Genomic DNA, 14668 nt, shown 5'->3' with positions numbered 1-14668 from the left:
GCACTGTGAAAGGTGGTAGTGGCTCCATAATGATGTGGGCAGTGTTTACACGGAACGGAATGGGTCCTCTGGTCCAATTGAACCGATCATTGACTGGAAACGGTTATGTTCAGCTACTTGGAAACCATTTTCAGCTATTCATAGACTTCATGTTCCGAAAAAACGACGGCATTTTAATGGATGACAATGCGCCATACAATTGTTCTCGATTTGTTTCAAGAACATTTTGGACAATTTGAGTGAATGATTTGGTAACTCACATCGCCCGACATCAATCCCATTGAACATTTTTGGGACATAATGCTGCACCAGCAACACATTCGCAATTATGTACGGCCATAGAGGGAGCATCGGTCAGTATTTCTGCAGGGACTTCCAACGACTTGTTGAGTCTATGCCACGTCAAGTTGCTGCAGGACGCCCGGCAAAAGAGGGTCTAACACGAAATTGGACGGTATCCCGTGACTTTTGTCACCTCCGTGTATCTATTGCTTTGTGATTTCATACGTGAAGTCCTCATCTTATAATGATTTATTCCTGTAAATCTAACACGTTAATTGTAATTTAACAGCTGTTACAGAAAGACGTGGAACGCACGACGATGTCCAAGATGTTATGCACACTCCCAATATACATGTACGAAACGGGGCTGTACTGCATATTCGGCCAGACAATTATTGACCAGGTAGGTGCTCAAGAAAATTTTGATATTACTCGCAAATGAAAAAAAGAGGAGCAAAAACCTGACAGTTATAAAAAAATCGGACATTTCTAGAGAGAAGTACAGGGTGTTTCAAAAATGACCGGTATATTTGAAACGCCAATAAAAACTAAACGAGCAGCGATAGAAATACACCGTTTGTTGCAATATGCTTGCGACAACAGTACATTTTCAGGCGGACAAACTTTCGAAATTACAGTAGTTACAATTTTCAACAACAGATGGCGCTGCAAGTGATGTGAAAGATATAGAAGACAACGCAGTCTGTGGGTGCGCCATTCTGTACGTCGTCTTTCTGCTGTAAGCGTGTGCTGTTCACAACGTGCAAGTGTGCTGTGGACAACATGGTTTATTCCTTAGAACAGAGGATTTTTCTGGTGTTGGAATTCCACCGCCTAGAACACAACAAGACGAAGTTTTCAACGGAGGTTTAATGTAAGCAAAGGACCGAAAAGCGATACAATAAAGGATCTGTTTGAAAAATTTCAACGGACTGGGAACGTGACGGATGAACGTGCTGGAAAGGTAGGGCGACCGCGTATGGCAAACACAGAGGGCAACGCGAAGCTAGTGCAGCAGGTGATCCAACAGCGGCCTCGGGTTTCCGTTCGCCGTGTTGCAGCTGCGGCCCAAATGACGCCTACGTCCACGTATCGTCTCATGCGCCAGAGTTTACACCTCTATGCATACAAAATTCAAACGCGGCAACCCCTCAGCGCCGCTACCATTGCTGCACGAGAGACATTCGCTAACGATATAGTGCACAGGATTGATGACGGCGATATGCATGTGGGCAGCATTTGGTTTACTGACGAAAGCTTATTTTTACCTGGACGGCTTCGTCAATAAACAGAACTGGCGCATATGGGGAACCGAAAAGCCCCCTGTTGCAGTCCCATCGTCCCTGCATCCTCAAAAAGTACTGGTCTGGGCCGCCATTTCTTCCAAAGGAATCATTGGCCCATTTTTCAGATCCGAAACGATTACTGCATCACGCTATCTGGACATTCTTCGTGAATTTGTGGCGGTACAAACTGCCTTAGACGACACTGCGAACACCTCGTGGTTTATGCAAGATGATGCCCGGCCACATCGCACGGCCAACGTCTTTAATTTCTTGAATGAATATTTCGATGATCGTGTGATTGCTTTGGGCTATCCGAAACATACAGGCGGCGGCGTGGATTGGCCTCCCTATTCGCCAGACATGAACCCCTGTGACTTCTTTCTGTGGGGACACTTGAAAGACCAGGTGTACCGCCAGAATCCAGAAACAATTGAACAGCTGAAGCAGTACATCTCATCTGCATGTGAAGCCATTACGCCAGACACGTTGTCAAAGGTTTCGGGTAATTTCATTCAGAGACTACGCCATATTATTGCTACGCATGGTGGATATGTGGAAAATATCGTACTATAAAGCTTCCCAGACCGCAGCGCCATGTGTTGTTGACAATTGTTCAAAAATGGTTCAAATGGCTCTGAGCACTATGGGACTCAACTGCTGTGGTCATCAGTCCCCTAGAACTTAGAACTACTTAAACCTAACTAACCTAAGTACATCACACACATCCATGCCCGAGGCAGGATTCGAACCTGCGACCGTAGCAGTCACACGGTTCCGGACTGCGCGCCTAGAACCGCGAGACCACCGCGGCCGGCGTTGACAATTGTAACTACTGTAATTTCGAAAGTTTGTCCGCCTGAAAATGTACTGTTGTTCCAAGCATATTGCAACAAACGGTGTATTTCTATCGCTGCTCGTTTAGTTTTTATTGCCGTTTCAAATATACCGGTCATTTTTGAAACACCCTGTACATACTGCCAAGAAATTAGTTCATTAGAATGGTAGAATAGTAGGAGTTGCGTAAGTAAGACTTCAGCGGTATAAAAGTTTCATACACATTGTGCTCCGTATCCCGCGCGCATCTCACGTTCTTTATAATGATTAATAGTCGACATCAGCTGCGTAGGATTCTTTTTTAAACTTTTAGTGTACCGATAACCCGTATCGTGTCACGGGCCCAACTTAAGTGGCACTCTGTTAGTATCGTTATGCAACATGAAAAGCCTCATACAGCTGTACAATGAACAATAGTATACACATGCATCATGTCGTTAACAACAAACGCTCATCAATGTGGTGGTTTTTTGACGTTTGTCTGTTTGGCTAAAATTTGTTTTTAATCACAGGATGCATGTACTATTAACAGACACATACAACTATTTGTAGTGCATCTGCTAAACGCTGTTCGTGCTCTGACGCACTGATTTTTCGTGTTCGGCTATGATTTGCTAGTGTGAAAAATACCGAGCTACATCGAAGTACAGAATCCACGTCCAATTTGGTAACAAAATTGCTAAGTCGGAAGAAAATAAGGACATACAAGAAGCAACAGGGCTGTTTCTTGCAAAGCACTGCGATTTTGTCTTTTACGTAAAAACGAAGATTAGATACGTAGCAGTATTTTAGAAGAGTAGAGAAGCAATTTTTTTCCCTGCCTAGAAATGTCTGTCATATATGAGACACTGAACATTTAACGTCAGAAAAATGTTTTCTTTTAACAAAATTGACCAAAGCGACCATTTTTTCTTACTACATAGAAAAACATTTACTAAATTGTTCTTAGGAACTTTTTGGGACATTGTTCTTAGGAAAAACTTCGATTGGTAAAATTATATTACACTTATTTCAATAAATCATTCTTGACTGCATGTATATTTCGTCTGGAGACCGGTATCGGTCAGTGTTCCGTATGCCTCCAGAGCGAATTGCTCCATGCCACCGGCTGCTGCAGTCACCAGGGTGTAAAAAATGATCCGATGATGGTCTTTTAAAAGTCCGAAACGGATCACCAAACTAAATATACAACGTAAATGCGATCAAGACTGTTTTATTGAATTAATGTTAACACTGCTTTTAATTCTAAAATTTTTCTGTTACTTTAATTTAAATTGCGATCTTCAAACTCATCCATATCCTTCTAACAGCTTCATCGTCGTCGAAAACAAAATCTGCTTATATCCTACTAAATATAATGCCAATTCTGTACATATATCACTATTAAGAATTTGGGCGTTTTACTTCCGCGCATTTCTGCTTTTCCAGTCCCTCTAAAGCGCTCATAAATATGATAATTTTCGTTCTTTTTTTTACCCAAATGTATCACAAACTTGTGATGAAAACAGGACGCAGTCAGGTCTATCAAATCATTTGAATTTAACACATGTCTCGTCCACGCAGAGAAAGTCAGTTTCCCAGTCAGATGACCGGAACTTGTGCCTCCGGAAAATCAGCTCTGTAGTCAGCACTGGCCTAGAACTGTGGTGGAGTGCCATTTGCTCTTCTTCCCAGGCGTTTCGAATCTAACCAAGGTTCAAAGATGCAGTGAGTTGTTTTATTAATTTTCTGATACTAACTCAGCGCTTCATTTATTGATACTAACCTAGTACTTCGTTTAAGAGAATGTGGTGAATATATATACGTGACACATCCAGAAAGTAAGTTCGACTTGCAGAGATATGTGTTGTGTATGCTGTAGAGCGCTTGTTTAGAATGGCGAAGTTTACTCAAAACCTGCCGCTTGTGGGATTAGATCTGTAATTCGTTTTCTGAGCGCGAAGAACGTTACAGCGTTCGACATTCAGCGACATATTTGCAAGAATTACGAAGAAAACGCAGTAAGTGATTCAGTGGTAGAGAGATGGGCCCGATAGTTCAATGAAGGCCGTTATCGAATGCACGATGACCAACAAAGCGGGCGTCTATGCTTGGTTAAAGCACAAATGGTTCGTTCAGTTGAAGAACTCGTAAAGTAAAACATGATCTTTGTATGAATTTTCCGCAAATTTCAAAATAATTTCTTCATAAAACTGTTTCTGAAAACTTAATTTTAGAAAATTGTGTGCTACTTGGCTGCCATTAACTCTTATATAGCTACACCAAAAACAGCGTCAGGGCAGTGTACTTGATCGGAGATGAGTCTTCGAAATCCCTCCATCCTAATTACTGTCAATGGAAAAGTGACGACGTGCGTCAGAAGTACATACTGATTCCAAGCAGATCTTGACATCTCGAAAAGTCATGTGTGTAGTCTTTTGGGATAGATACGACATTCTACTGTTACTCTTTTTCCGCGAGGTGAAACAATCAGGGAAAATGTTTACTGTGAATCACTTATGAAATTGCGTAGCGAAATACAGATTTAGCGACACGTAAAACTCAGTTAATTCGTGACAATGCCAGACACCGCACTGCGAACAAGATACGATAACCGTTACAAAATTTTGGCTAGACTCTCTTGGCCCATCCTCCATATAGCGACTTTTGCACATATAAGTATTCCACGGTGGCCAAAGATTCAACAACGACGAGAAACTCAAAGACCGTGTTACCACGTGATCGATCACACAGGTGGCAATCTTCTATGGCGAATGGGTACATGACAAGTGTCTTCGAAATTGTGAGAGCTATGTAGAAGGTAAGTTTAAGATTTGCACTTTTATAGGAAAATAGTTTTTCTGCATATGTACTCGTTTGTTTTTATTGCCAAACGCTAATTACTTTCTGGACAAACCTTCTGTATGGACTGCGATGACGATACCTCCGAAAACACACACCGTGAATCATTCGTTTTTGTGTCTCCTGCCACCCTCGAATCCAATGGTGTGTACTATAGTGGTTGTGTGGTGATAGCTGTTGTGGCTGTGGAGAAATAACTGAAGTCGCGTCGTCACTCCACGGTGGTACTTAGGATAGCTGCTGTCTGTTTGCATCAATTTATTTGTCAAGGGGATTAATTCCAAATCGATCTATAACGTTCTCGAGCTTTTAAGAATATTCTCGGATGTTAACGACAGTTCTAGATTATTCACGAATGTTCTATAATCGAATGAGTACATATCGCATTAAGCCGCACTCGGACAAAATCGTCATAACCGATGAGTTGTGCAGAGGAATAAATCATCGAAAAAGTGTATCCGCTTTTAGAGAGAAACTATATCAACTGAGACTGGCTCTGGGAGCGGGAATACCTTTAACGAAACAGATAGTTCAACAAACAAATCAGCGTATGTGATACCGAGCGAATAAAAATATTTAAATCCGTTGATACAATGATCAACTAAGACAAAAGCGTAACTTCTCAACAGAATTCTTGAAATCGATCAATATTCCCGATATACCCTCACATAACATCTAATGGACTACATCATAGAAGTAGAAATATGTGCCGGAAACGAAAAAACAAGTCAGTATCCATTCGACGAATTCCACTCAACTAAATTAAGCTCCAGTTTCCGGTAGATAAGTGTAGAGTACAACTGTTAAAAAAGCACAAGACCAAAAATTCCCAGTTGCGGAGTGAAATGAAATGAATCGTGTTTCTCGTACGCAAAACTATACGTAGTACGTCCGCTTGCTGGATATCACAAAACTAATTCTTCTTTGCAGCCAAAAGCAAACCACTAAATTTATTTTATTACATTGTTCTTCGAACAAGTTAGATGCGGAACAAATGAGATGTTTAATAGCATTTTTTCCAGTTCAGGAAACATCTGAAAAATAATGACCATTCGAAGAGGTTCCTTTATAGGTGTGTACAATGTTTTAGTTACTGTCGATTGTAGATACACTTATCTGAAAACAAATATTTAATTGGAAGCCCGATAATTAACTAAAAACAATAGTTAAAATAGATGATGAGAGAAAATCACAAGCAGGAATGAGGCTTTGTATCATAGCCGTCGCAGGCTACCGCCTAGGAATTACATCGAGGGCTCAAGTTCCGCATTGGCGAGTTGAAAAGACTTTAATGATAGTGGAAGACAGATAATAAGGGTAGCGCTCTCACTGCCGTTGTTTACAACATACGCTACCAAATCCAACCAGCGTTGACACCAAATTAAGTCGTCTCCAATTAACATATGCACAATCATCAAAATTGTGCTAGAGTTCGATGTTCTTGACGTCAAATTAACTGTGCAATTTCTTACACGGGCATCTCATACCACCATTAGCTGCAACAGTAGCAGGACGAGACAACATAAATAATTTAGTAGCGTATTGCCGGCCGGAGAGGCTTAGCGGTTATAGGCGCTACAGTCTGGAACCGCGCGCTCTACGGTCGCAGGTTCGAATCCTGCGTCGGGCATGGATGTGTGTGATGCCCTTAGGTTAGTTAGGTTTAAGTAATTCTAAGTTGTAGGGGACTGGTGACCTCAGAAGTTAAGTCCCATAGCGCTCAGAGCTATTAGAACCATTTTAGTAGCGTATTAACTGACTCAGCAACGCATGTTCCATGTACAGGTAACAAAAAGCAACACTTTTCAAAGATTCGCAACTCATATAAAACATCACTGCAAATAGAATCATACCATCATAAAGTAGTAACACAGACATGTAAATTACTCCCATGAAGTCACTAGATCTGATTTTTGATAGCAGAGGGGAAGGCGGAAATTCCGAACAGTCATGCCGCAAGGTGTTTTTGCCGGCCATGTACGGAGTGTTCTACACAAACAAATGCCTAAAACAAAATAATCTGACATGTCATGTTGTTGGGCAAATACGCAGTCAGTAGAGACACTCTCAAAGCTATGATCCTCATCATTTCATGAACAACACTGAGTCGTATGGCACATGTCTGCGCATGCACACAAATGTTTACTGTGTAGCATACTCCTGACAGTCAACATGTGGACGCCATAACGAAAGGCGCACTGTGTGCTGTGGTTAGCAGAGTTAAAATCTCTAACACGTGTTCTGCGGCGTGCAAGAAGAGAATGGAACGTGGATCCACCATATGTAAATTCATTTATCAGCGGGACAGAACTCTTTGAGAAACGGTAAGTAAGATTTAAATGCCGGAAAACATCCTACAGCGCATTTTAATGAAGAGACTGTGGAACGTGTGCGCGAAGCATTCTCTAGAAGCCAACGTATATCCACCACACTAGCTAGTAGGGAACTAGCCGTCCTCCAGTCAACGCTGCAGACATTGTGCACCAACGTCTCCGGTTGCTCCAACTTTTGCATTACATTAAGCCTGAGTATCACCGCAGACATTGTGTTTTTGTTGTTCGTATAGACGAAAACGAGGCCTACCTAAATGCAGAACTACTCAGTGATGAAACTACCTTCCACGATTGTAGCAAAGTCAACCGATGTAACTATCGAATATGAGGAAGTGAGACTCCAGGAGAAAAAACTGAGTTGCGAAAGGGGCATGCCAGAAGTTAATGTGTGGTTGGGAGTATAGAAACATGATGTGACTGGTCCATTTCCCATGCTATCTACAGTAACAGGGCACCCATATCTCGACTTGTTGGCCAAATCAATTATGCAGTTCCACAGATGCCTCTCGATTGTCATTTCCCAGCAGGATAGTGCCCAACATCATGGGGATGTTACCACATTTCTCCATGAGACGTTTCCTGAGCGTTGTATTGGTAAGGAGGGGTGGGGGGGGGAGGGAGGGGAAGAGATCACATTGCCTGGCGCTCTCTGTCTCCGGATTTGCCTCTGCTGGATTTCAGTGCATGGTGGTTTATCAATGATACTGATTACAGAGCAACGGTTCAAGATCTGTTGGATCTGAGACAACGGATCTACGCCGCAGTAGAAGTCATAACACCTGTCATGACGAGGAATGGAGTGCATTTTCGATATCTGTCGAGATAAAAACGTCACCCACATTGATCTGTACTAAACTCCATAAAAATGTTTTAGCTGCTGTGTACAATGTTCGACAAATAAAGTCATAAACGTTAATACGTAATGAAATATAAAGAAATGTTTACGTATACCTTAGCCAGCAATGTCTGAGCTCCTGTGTACAATGCTGGACAAATAAACGTACAGCTTAATAGGTACGAATATTTTTGTATACATCTTCCCCGGACACCCTATACAGTAGTAGGAATATCCTAAATGTGGTCAAAAGTCCAAAAGGCATATAATTTACACAAAAACTGATAGAAGTGTATATTTTGTATTTAGGGTAAAAGTATTTTATAAAAATTCAAAATGACATCTATAATATGATTTACTTCATATTTTAAATTACTTTTAAAATCCGAACCATCAAGTGAATTAGATCCATGTGTCAATAACTTCGACGCATGTTGTTTCCTCATTTCCTGTTTTACCACGTTGAGATCGCTCATTACGAGAATAGAAGTTCAATGTTCATTTTAGTTTGATTTAGCTTTTCGGAGCAATTGATAACAAAAAACCTGAGACTGTTATTAAGCCAAGCTTCATTTCTCTCAAAAATCTCTCAGTTTCCTTGAAACTACTTGCCACTTTTCTTTTGCCTTAGATTGTATTTTTGGAGTAGGCCACACGACAACAGTTCTGCTCGTACAGATACCAGTTGTTTTAACAGCTTTTGGTTTATGTTACTTTTTGCTACACCAAAAATACTTCTCTTCGCACATAAAACCCAATGTCTCTAGTCGTTCTGCATTACAAAAACATAAATTCAGAAAATAATGTTTATTTAAGACTAACTAACAATACTACTAATGGTTATTTATATCTGTGGTAAATTTATTATAAAAATATCATATGTTTATCAGTTTTAGTCTTTTCTTGAATTTGATGTCACAGAAAGCAAACCCGCAAAGATACACAGTTACATTAAAAAAAAAAGATTTTTTGTTGTTTTGATGCACGCAAACAACGAAGGCGGGAAACCTGAGAATCCAAAAATTCAGTCTAGTAAAGACTGACGTTTAGGTTAAATCCACATGCACATTTCTTATTTTTGTGCAGTGTCAACATCTAGTAACAACAAATAACCAGACATTATTTGTGAAAAAAGTTGCAAAATATGTTGAGTGCTGGTACACGGCTCGTTTTTAAGCACAATACGCTGGTTGCACAGAACACAAGTATAATACTCGAAACCAAGTTAAGGCGTCGTCGACAATATATGTGAGTATCTGTATACGAGCTGTAGATGAGAATCGGGCCGGCACAGTACACCGCGCCATGTCTGTTGCAATAGTCGTCATATAAACAACAGCTGCATCACAGGGTCTGAGCACTGATCGAGGACAACATGCAAGCGGTTCTCCGCAAGGCATGTCGGTCCCTTTATTCTAGCACGGAAGAAGCTGTTAGCCGGCACGTGATCTTACATGGCGCTGGGAGGTGTGTTGTTGATTTGTAGAGCCGCTCACGGTGGAAATGTAGTGATTTGCTGCTGGTAGTGGGACCGGCGAAACCGATCGCATGTATCGATATGCGGATCGCTGGATGCAGCATAATACAGGGTGTTTATAAATGAATATCGAGGTTTAAACGCTTTAGAATATTTATTTCATTAACCTTACAGTTATAAATGATAAGTCAAATGAAACAGCAACTCCAACAGTTTTAACAAGAACCTTATAAATGTTCAATGTGAGAACCATTTGTCACACGGCACACATCAAGTCTACAGCCGAGTTCTTCCCAAACGTTGGAAAGTGTGTCTTCAGTGATTGTAGCAACAGCTGCTTTAGTCCTGTTTCTTAGCTCAGGGAGGTCTGCTGGTAGCGGAGGCCGTGTGACAAATGGTGCTCACATTGAACATTTATAAGTTTCTTGGTAAAACTGTTCGCTTTGCTCTTTCATTTGACATATCATTTATAACTGTAAGTTTAATATAATAAATATTATAAAGCGTTAAAACCCCGATATTCATTTATAAACACCCTATATACATCGGAATACTGTCCGTTTTGCATTTTACCTGTATATTCTGCAATATCCGAATTAGACATGTTACTGCTCACATTCTTCCACCCGGCAGTACTTGAAACAGAAATTAGTATTCTATAGATTCATCATATGCTTCTTTTTCATTTTTTAATCCTTTCGGGCATATTTTTAGCCGTCACGTGCCTATTAGACGCCATTTTGCACACACAAGTTCGAACTTTCATAATACAGTTTTCGGCCTTTATTCCTAAACACAGACTATATACTTGTACCAACATTTGCATAAATTACATGGCGCTTATACTTCTAATCATGTTTGCTCGCATCCCGCCCACTATGCCAACTTCCGTTGCCTTCCTCTGACGTGATGAACGTGGCGTGATACATAGCAAACTATACCGTCTGGGTTACTGCAATCATGACACGTTAACTGTAGCGTCCTGTTTTGTAACGTGAGAGTATGGAAATGCCGGGAAAAGAAACCAGTCGTGCCGGAAAGCAGAAACGAGGCCGCAGAGTTCAACGTTGCCGTCCGCTGAACTACAACATTCTCACTGAAAACGCATCTTAAGGAATACAAACTTAGTAGACTAACGGTGCATCAGGTAGCGTGTAATGCGACGTCCTGTTACTAATGGCCGATTTCTCCCAAACGGTTTTTTTCAAAAAAAGAAAGAAAGAAAGAAAGATTAATTTACTGGACCGATAACTTTTTCTCACGAAGTAATCGGTTTCAGCTGACATTTGCCATCTTCAGGTCTAGAAAGACAAAAAAAATTAAAAAAGTAGTCATGCCATTTTAATACACTCAAAGACAATGTTTACTCGCACCTCAGTAGACCGTTTATTTCTGCATTTTATCGAGAACCTACACTTAAAGTCCAAAAAAAATCTCGTACTACGGAGAAATTTTCCGAATGGCACGGGAATCGGCAGATGCGATGTACATATACAAGCAATTCTTTACAATTTCAGTAAGACTGAATGACTTATTCGAGAGAAAGAGCTGCACAAATTGATCGAGTCAATAACGCGTTGGTCCATGCTTCATCGACTTGCAGGATGTTCTCCTGAGGGATATCGTGCCAAATTCTATACAACTAGCGTGCCAGATGGTCAAAATTCAGAGATGGTTGGAGGGCTCTACCCGTAATGACCCAAACGTTCTCAGTTGCGGAGAGACCCGCTGACCCTGCGGCCAAGATAGGATTTGACAAGAACGAAGGCAAGCAGTAGAAACTCTTGTGTGTGGGCGGGCATTATCTTACTGAAATTTAAGCCCAGGATGGCTTGCCAAGAAGAGCAACAAAACGGGTCGTAAAACATCGTCGATGTACCGTTGCGCTGTAAGAGTACCGAGAATGACAACGAAAGGGGTCTTGCTATGAAATGAAACAGTACCCTACACCATCACTTCTGGTTGTCGGGTCTTATGGGAGACGGCAATCAGGTTGGTATTCCACTGCAGCCCAGGGCGTCTCCAGACACGTCCTCCCCTAACTCTGATTGACTGGAGTACAACTGTCTGGAGAACTGTCTTCAGTGATGAGTCCCGCTTGGAACAGAGCCATGCAAACCAGCGCAGACGGGTCTGCAGATGCCCCTGACAATGGTGTGAGTCTGGAGTGCCCTTTTTCGATAGCAGGACCCTTTTGGCTGTCGTCCTTACAGCACAGTGGTACGAGTACCAAGATTCTACGCCCTGTTTTGTTCCTTTCTTTATTTACATTTCAGCAATATAAAGCTCGCCCACACACGGTTAGAGTTTTTACTCCTTGTTTACAAGATCACCAGATCCCTCCCGAGTTGAGAACGTTTGGAGCCCTCCAACCCACTCGGGCCACTGACAATCTAAGGCGCCAGTTAGACAGAATTTGCTACGTTATCCCTCATGAGAGCATCCAACAACTCTGTGAATAACTGCTCTCATAAGGTCCAGAGGTGCACCAACGCGTTATTCAAATAGTTCAAATGGCTCTGAGCACTATGGGACTTAACATCTGAGCTCGTCAGTCCCCTAGAACTAACAACTAGTTAAACCTAACGAACCGAAGGACATCACACACATCCATGCCCGAGGGAGGTCGCGCGGTTCCATACTGAAGCGCCTCGAACCGCTCGGCCACAGCTGCCGGCCACGCGTTATTGACTTGCTGTGTTTATGAAGTACTTTTGTAAGTAGGCTGTTTAGGTTTTTTTATTGGTAAAGCCACATAGTGCTCTGTATGAAAAATCACTGGTTGTGCTGTGTGCAGTCAGTGGCTGGTTGGCATTGTTGTAATACTCGCCATTGTAGTCTTGGGCAGCTGAATGTTAACAGCGCGTTGCGTTGCGCAGTTGGAAGTGAGCCGCCAGCAGCGGTGGATGTGGGGAGTGAGATGGCGGAGTTTTGAAATTTGTAAGACTGGATGTCATAAACTGCTATATATATTATGACTATTAAGGTAAATACATTGTTTGTTCTGTATTAAAATCTTTCATTCGCTAACTATGCCTATCAGTAGTTAGTGCCTTTCGTAGTTTGAATCATTTATTTAGCTGGCAGTAGTGGCGCTCGCTGTATTGCAGTAGCTTGAGTAACGAAGATTTTTGTGAGGTAAGTGATTTGTGAAACGTATAGGTTAATGTTAGTCAGGGCCATTCTTTCGTAGGGATTTTTAAAAGTCAGATAGCGTTGCGCTGAAAAATATTGTGTGTCAGTTTAAGGACAGTCTTGTACTAATTTTCTAAGGGGACGTTTCATATGTCAACCCTTAGCCGAGGATACCTCACTGGAATCTTCTGATTTTTTTCATGTAGTTTGTGTAATTAGTGTAGATTTTGTTTATTGCTAGTGCGTAATTGTAGAGAGAATCTCCTTTGTAGTTGTAGTCTTTCATTGTTGTACAGTAAAACAGTTGTGGCATGCATGTACATTTGCACCAAGTATTTCGCAGCTGCGCTTGCAATTAACTAGTTATTATTTTCAGTACTATGTTAATGTGTTCTCTTATTTTGCTTTTCAAATTGTGGTTTTCTGTGTTGTCGTGTGAAATATCGTGACAATAATGGCGTGTGAAAAACGTAATACTAGGCTCCAAAGTAAACTGAGAAATGACAGTGAAGACGAGAGCAATGTGTTAGCGCCACCATGTAATGAATTACCTAATGTTCAAAGTAGTAATTTGGTAATAGTGCATAGGGAAATGGAGCGGGCTGCAAATAATGGTGTAGGCAGTGAAACAATTAGTGAACAGGGAAGCATTATCGATCTATCGGTCGGCAACAGCTCACGTCAGGAATCCGAAATGACAGGACACAATCTTGCACATTCTGTACATTCAGGTTTTGCGTCCTCACCGTTTTCTCAAATAAGTCAAGACACATTTTCTGCTTGTCAAAATGTGAATGTTGCCGGTGCAAATGCACTGCCGAAAAGCATAGAGGAACAGATTCCAGACACTAATACATTATTATTGCAATTAATGCAACAAATGAAACAAAATCAGAGAGAAACACAGCAAAAGCTTCAAAAGTTAGACACAATCGAACAACACCAGAGACAAACACAGCAACAGTTAGACACAATGGAACAAATTCTTCAAACGTTAGACACAATGGAACAAAAGCTCCAAAAGTTAGATTCAGTGGAACATACGCTTGAACAAACACGTAATGATTTAACTACTGAGTTGCATAAAATCGAATCGAAATGCCAAAAAGTCTGGAATGACGTAAAAACACAAATTTGTGAGCATTTCCAACCTATTTTTTCGCGGCATGAAAATACATTACAGAATCACAAATCAGCCATAAAAGAACTGCAAACTATTGTTCATGAAAATCATGAGACCTTGCAAGCTAAAATTGACTCAGTTGCATCTACCGATTCGGTTACGCAACTTGCAAAAACTCAGCAAAACTTAAAGGACGCAGTAGATACGATTTCAACACAAATGGACTCTTTGAAATTTGGTTTAGAAAAACACCCTGAGGAAATAAGTACACTGTCGGAGAAAGTAGCCGAACTTTCGGATCAGTTCATTAACTTATCTGCAAAGGTAGATGATGATCTGAATAACAATGACTCGCACCGCAGGCAGCCGCGTACGCCGGCTGGCTCAGAGAAAAATATCATAGACGCTCACCTTGAAAAAATTTTAGCATTCCTTACCGACGTGCACAACATGATAATTGCTTTGAAGTTGAAACGCTCCGCACTAGAAAGGGTTAAAGATTGCACCACATTTCACATATAA

At 41.2% G+C, this 14668-nt stretch overlaps 1 protein-coding gene across 1 annotated transcript in view; it reads left to right on the top strand.

Annotated features, from left to right (window-relative positions):
• LOC126353460 (putative odorant receptor 85e) overlaps nucleotides 1–14668 on the top strand; it is an 87985-nt gene that overhangs the window by 54665 nt on the left and 18652 nt on the right. Inside the window, exon 7 of the mRNA XM_050002765.1 lies at nucleotides 572–685. Within this exon, the coding sequence (XP_049858722.1) occupies nucleotides 572–685 (114 nt within the window). The remainder of the gene's footprint in view (nucleotides 1–571; nucleotides 686–14668) is intronic.

The sequence above is a fragment of the Schistocerca gregaria genome, chromosome 1 (genome assembly GCF_023897955.1).
Source record: "Schistocerca gregaria isolate iqSchGreg1 chromosome 1, iqSchGreg1.2, whole genome shotgun sequence".
NCBI classification, from domain to species: Eukaryota; Metazoa; Arthropoda; class Insecta; order Orthoptera; family Acrididae; genus Schistocerca; species Schistocerca gregaria.
The sequence above is the reverse complement of the archived record's forward strand: the minus strand, read 5'-3'. Positions and strand labels throughout refer to the sequence as shown.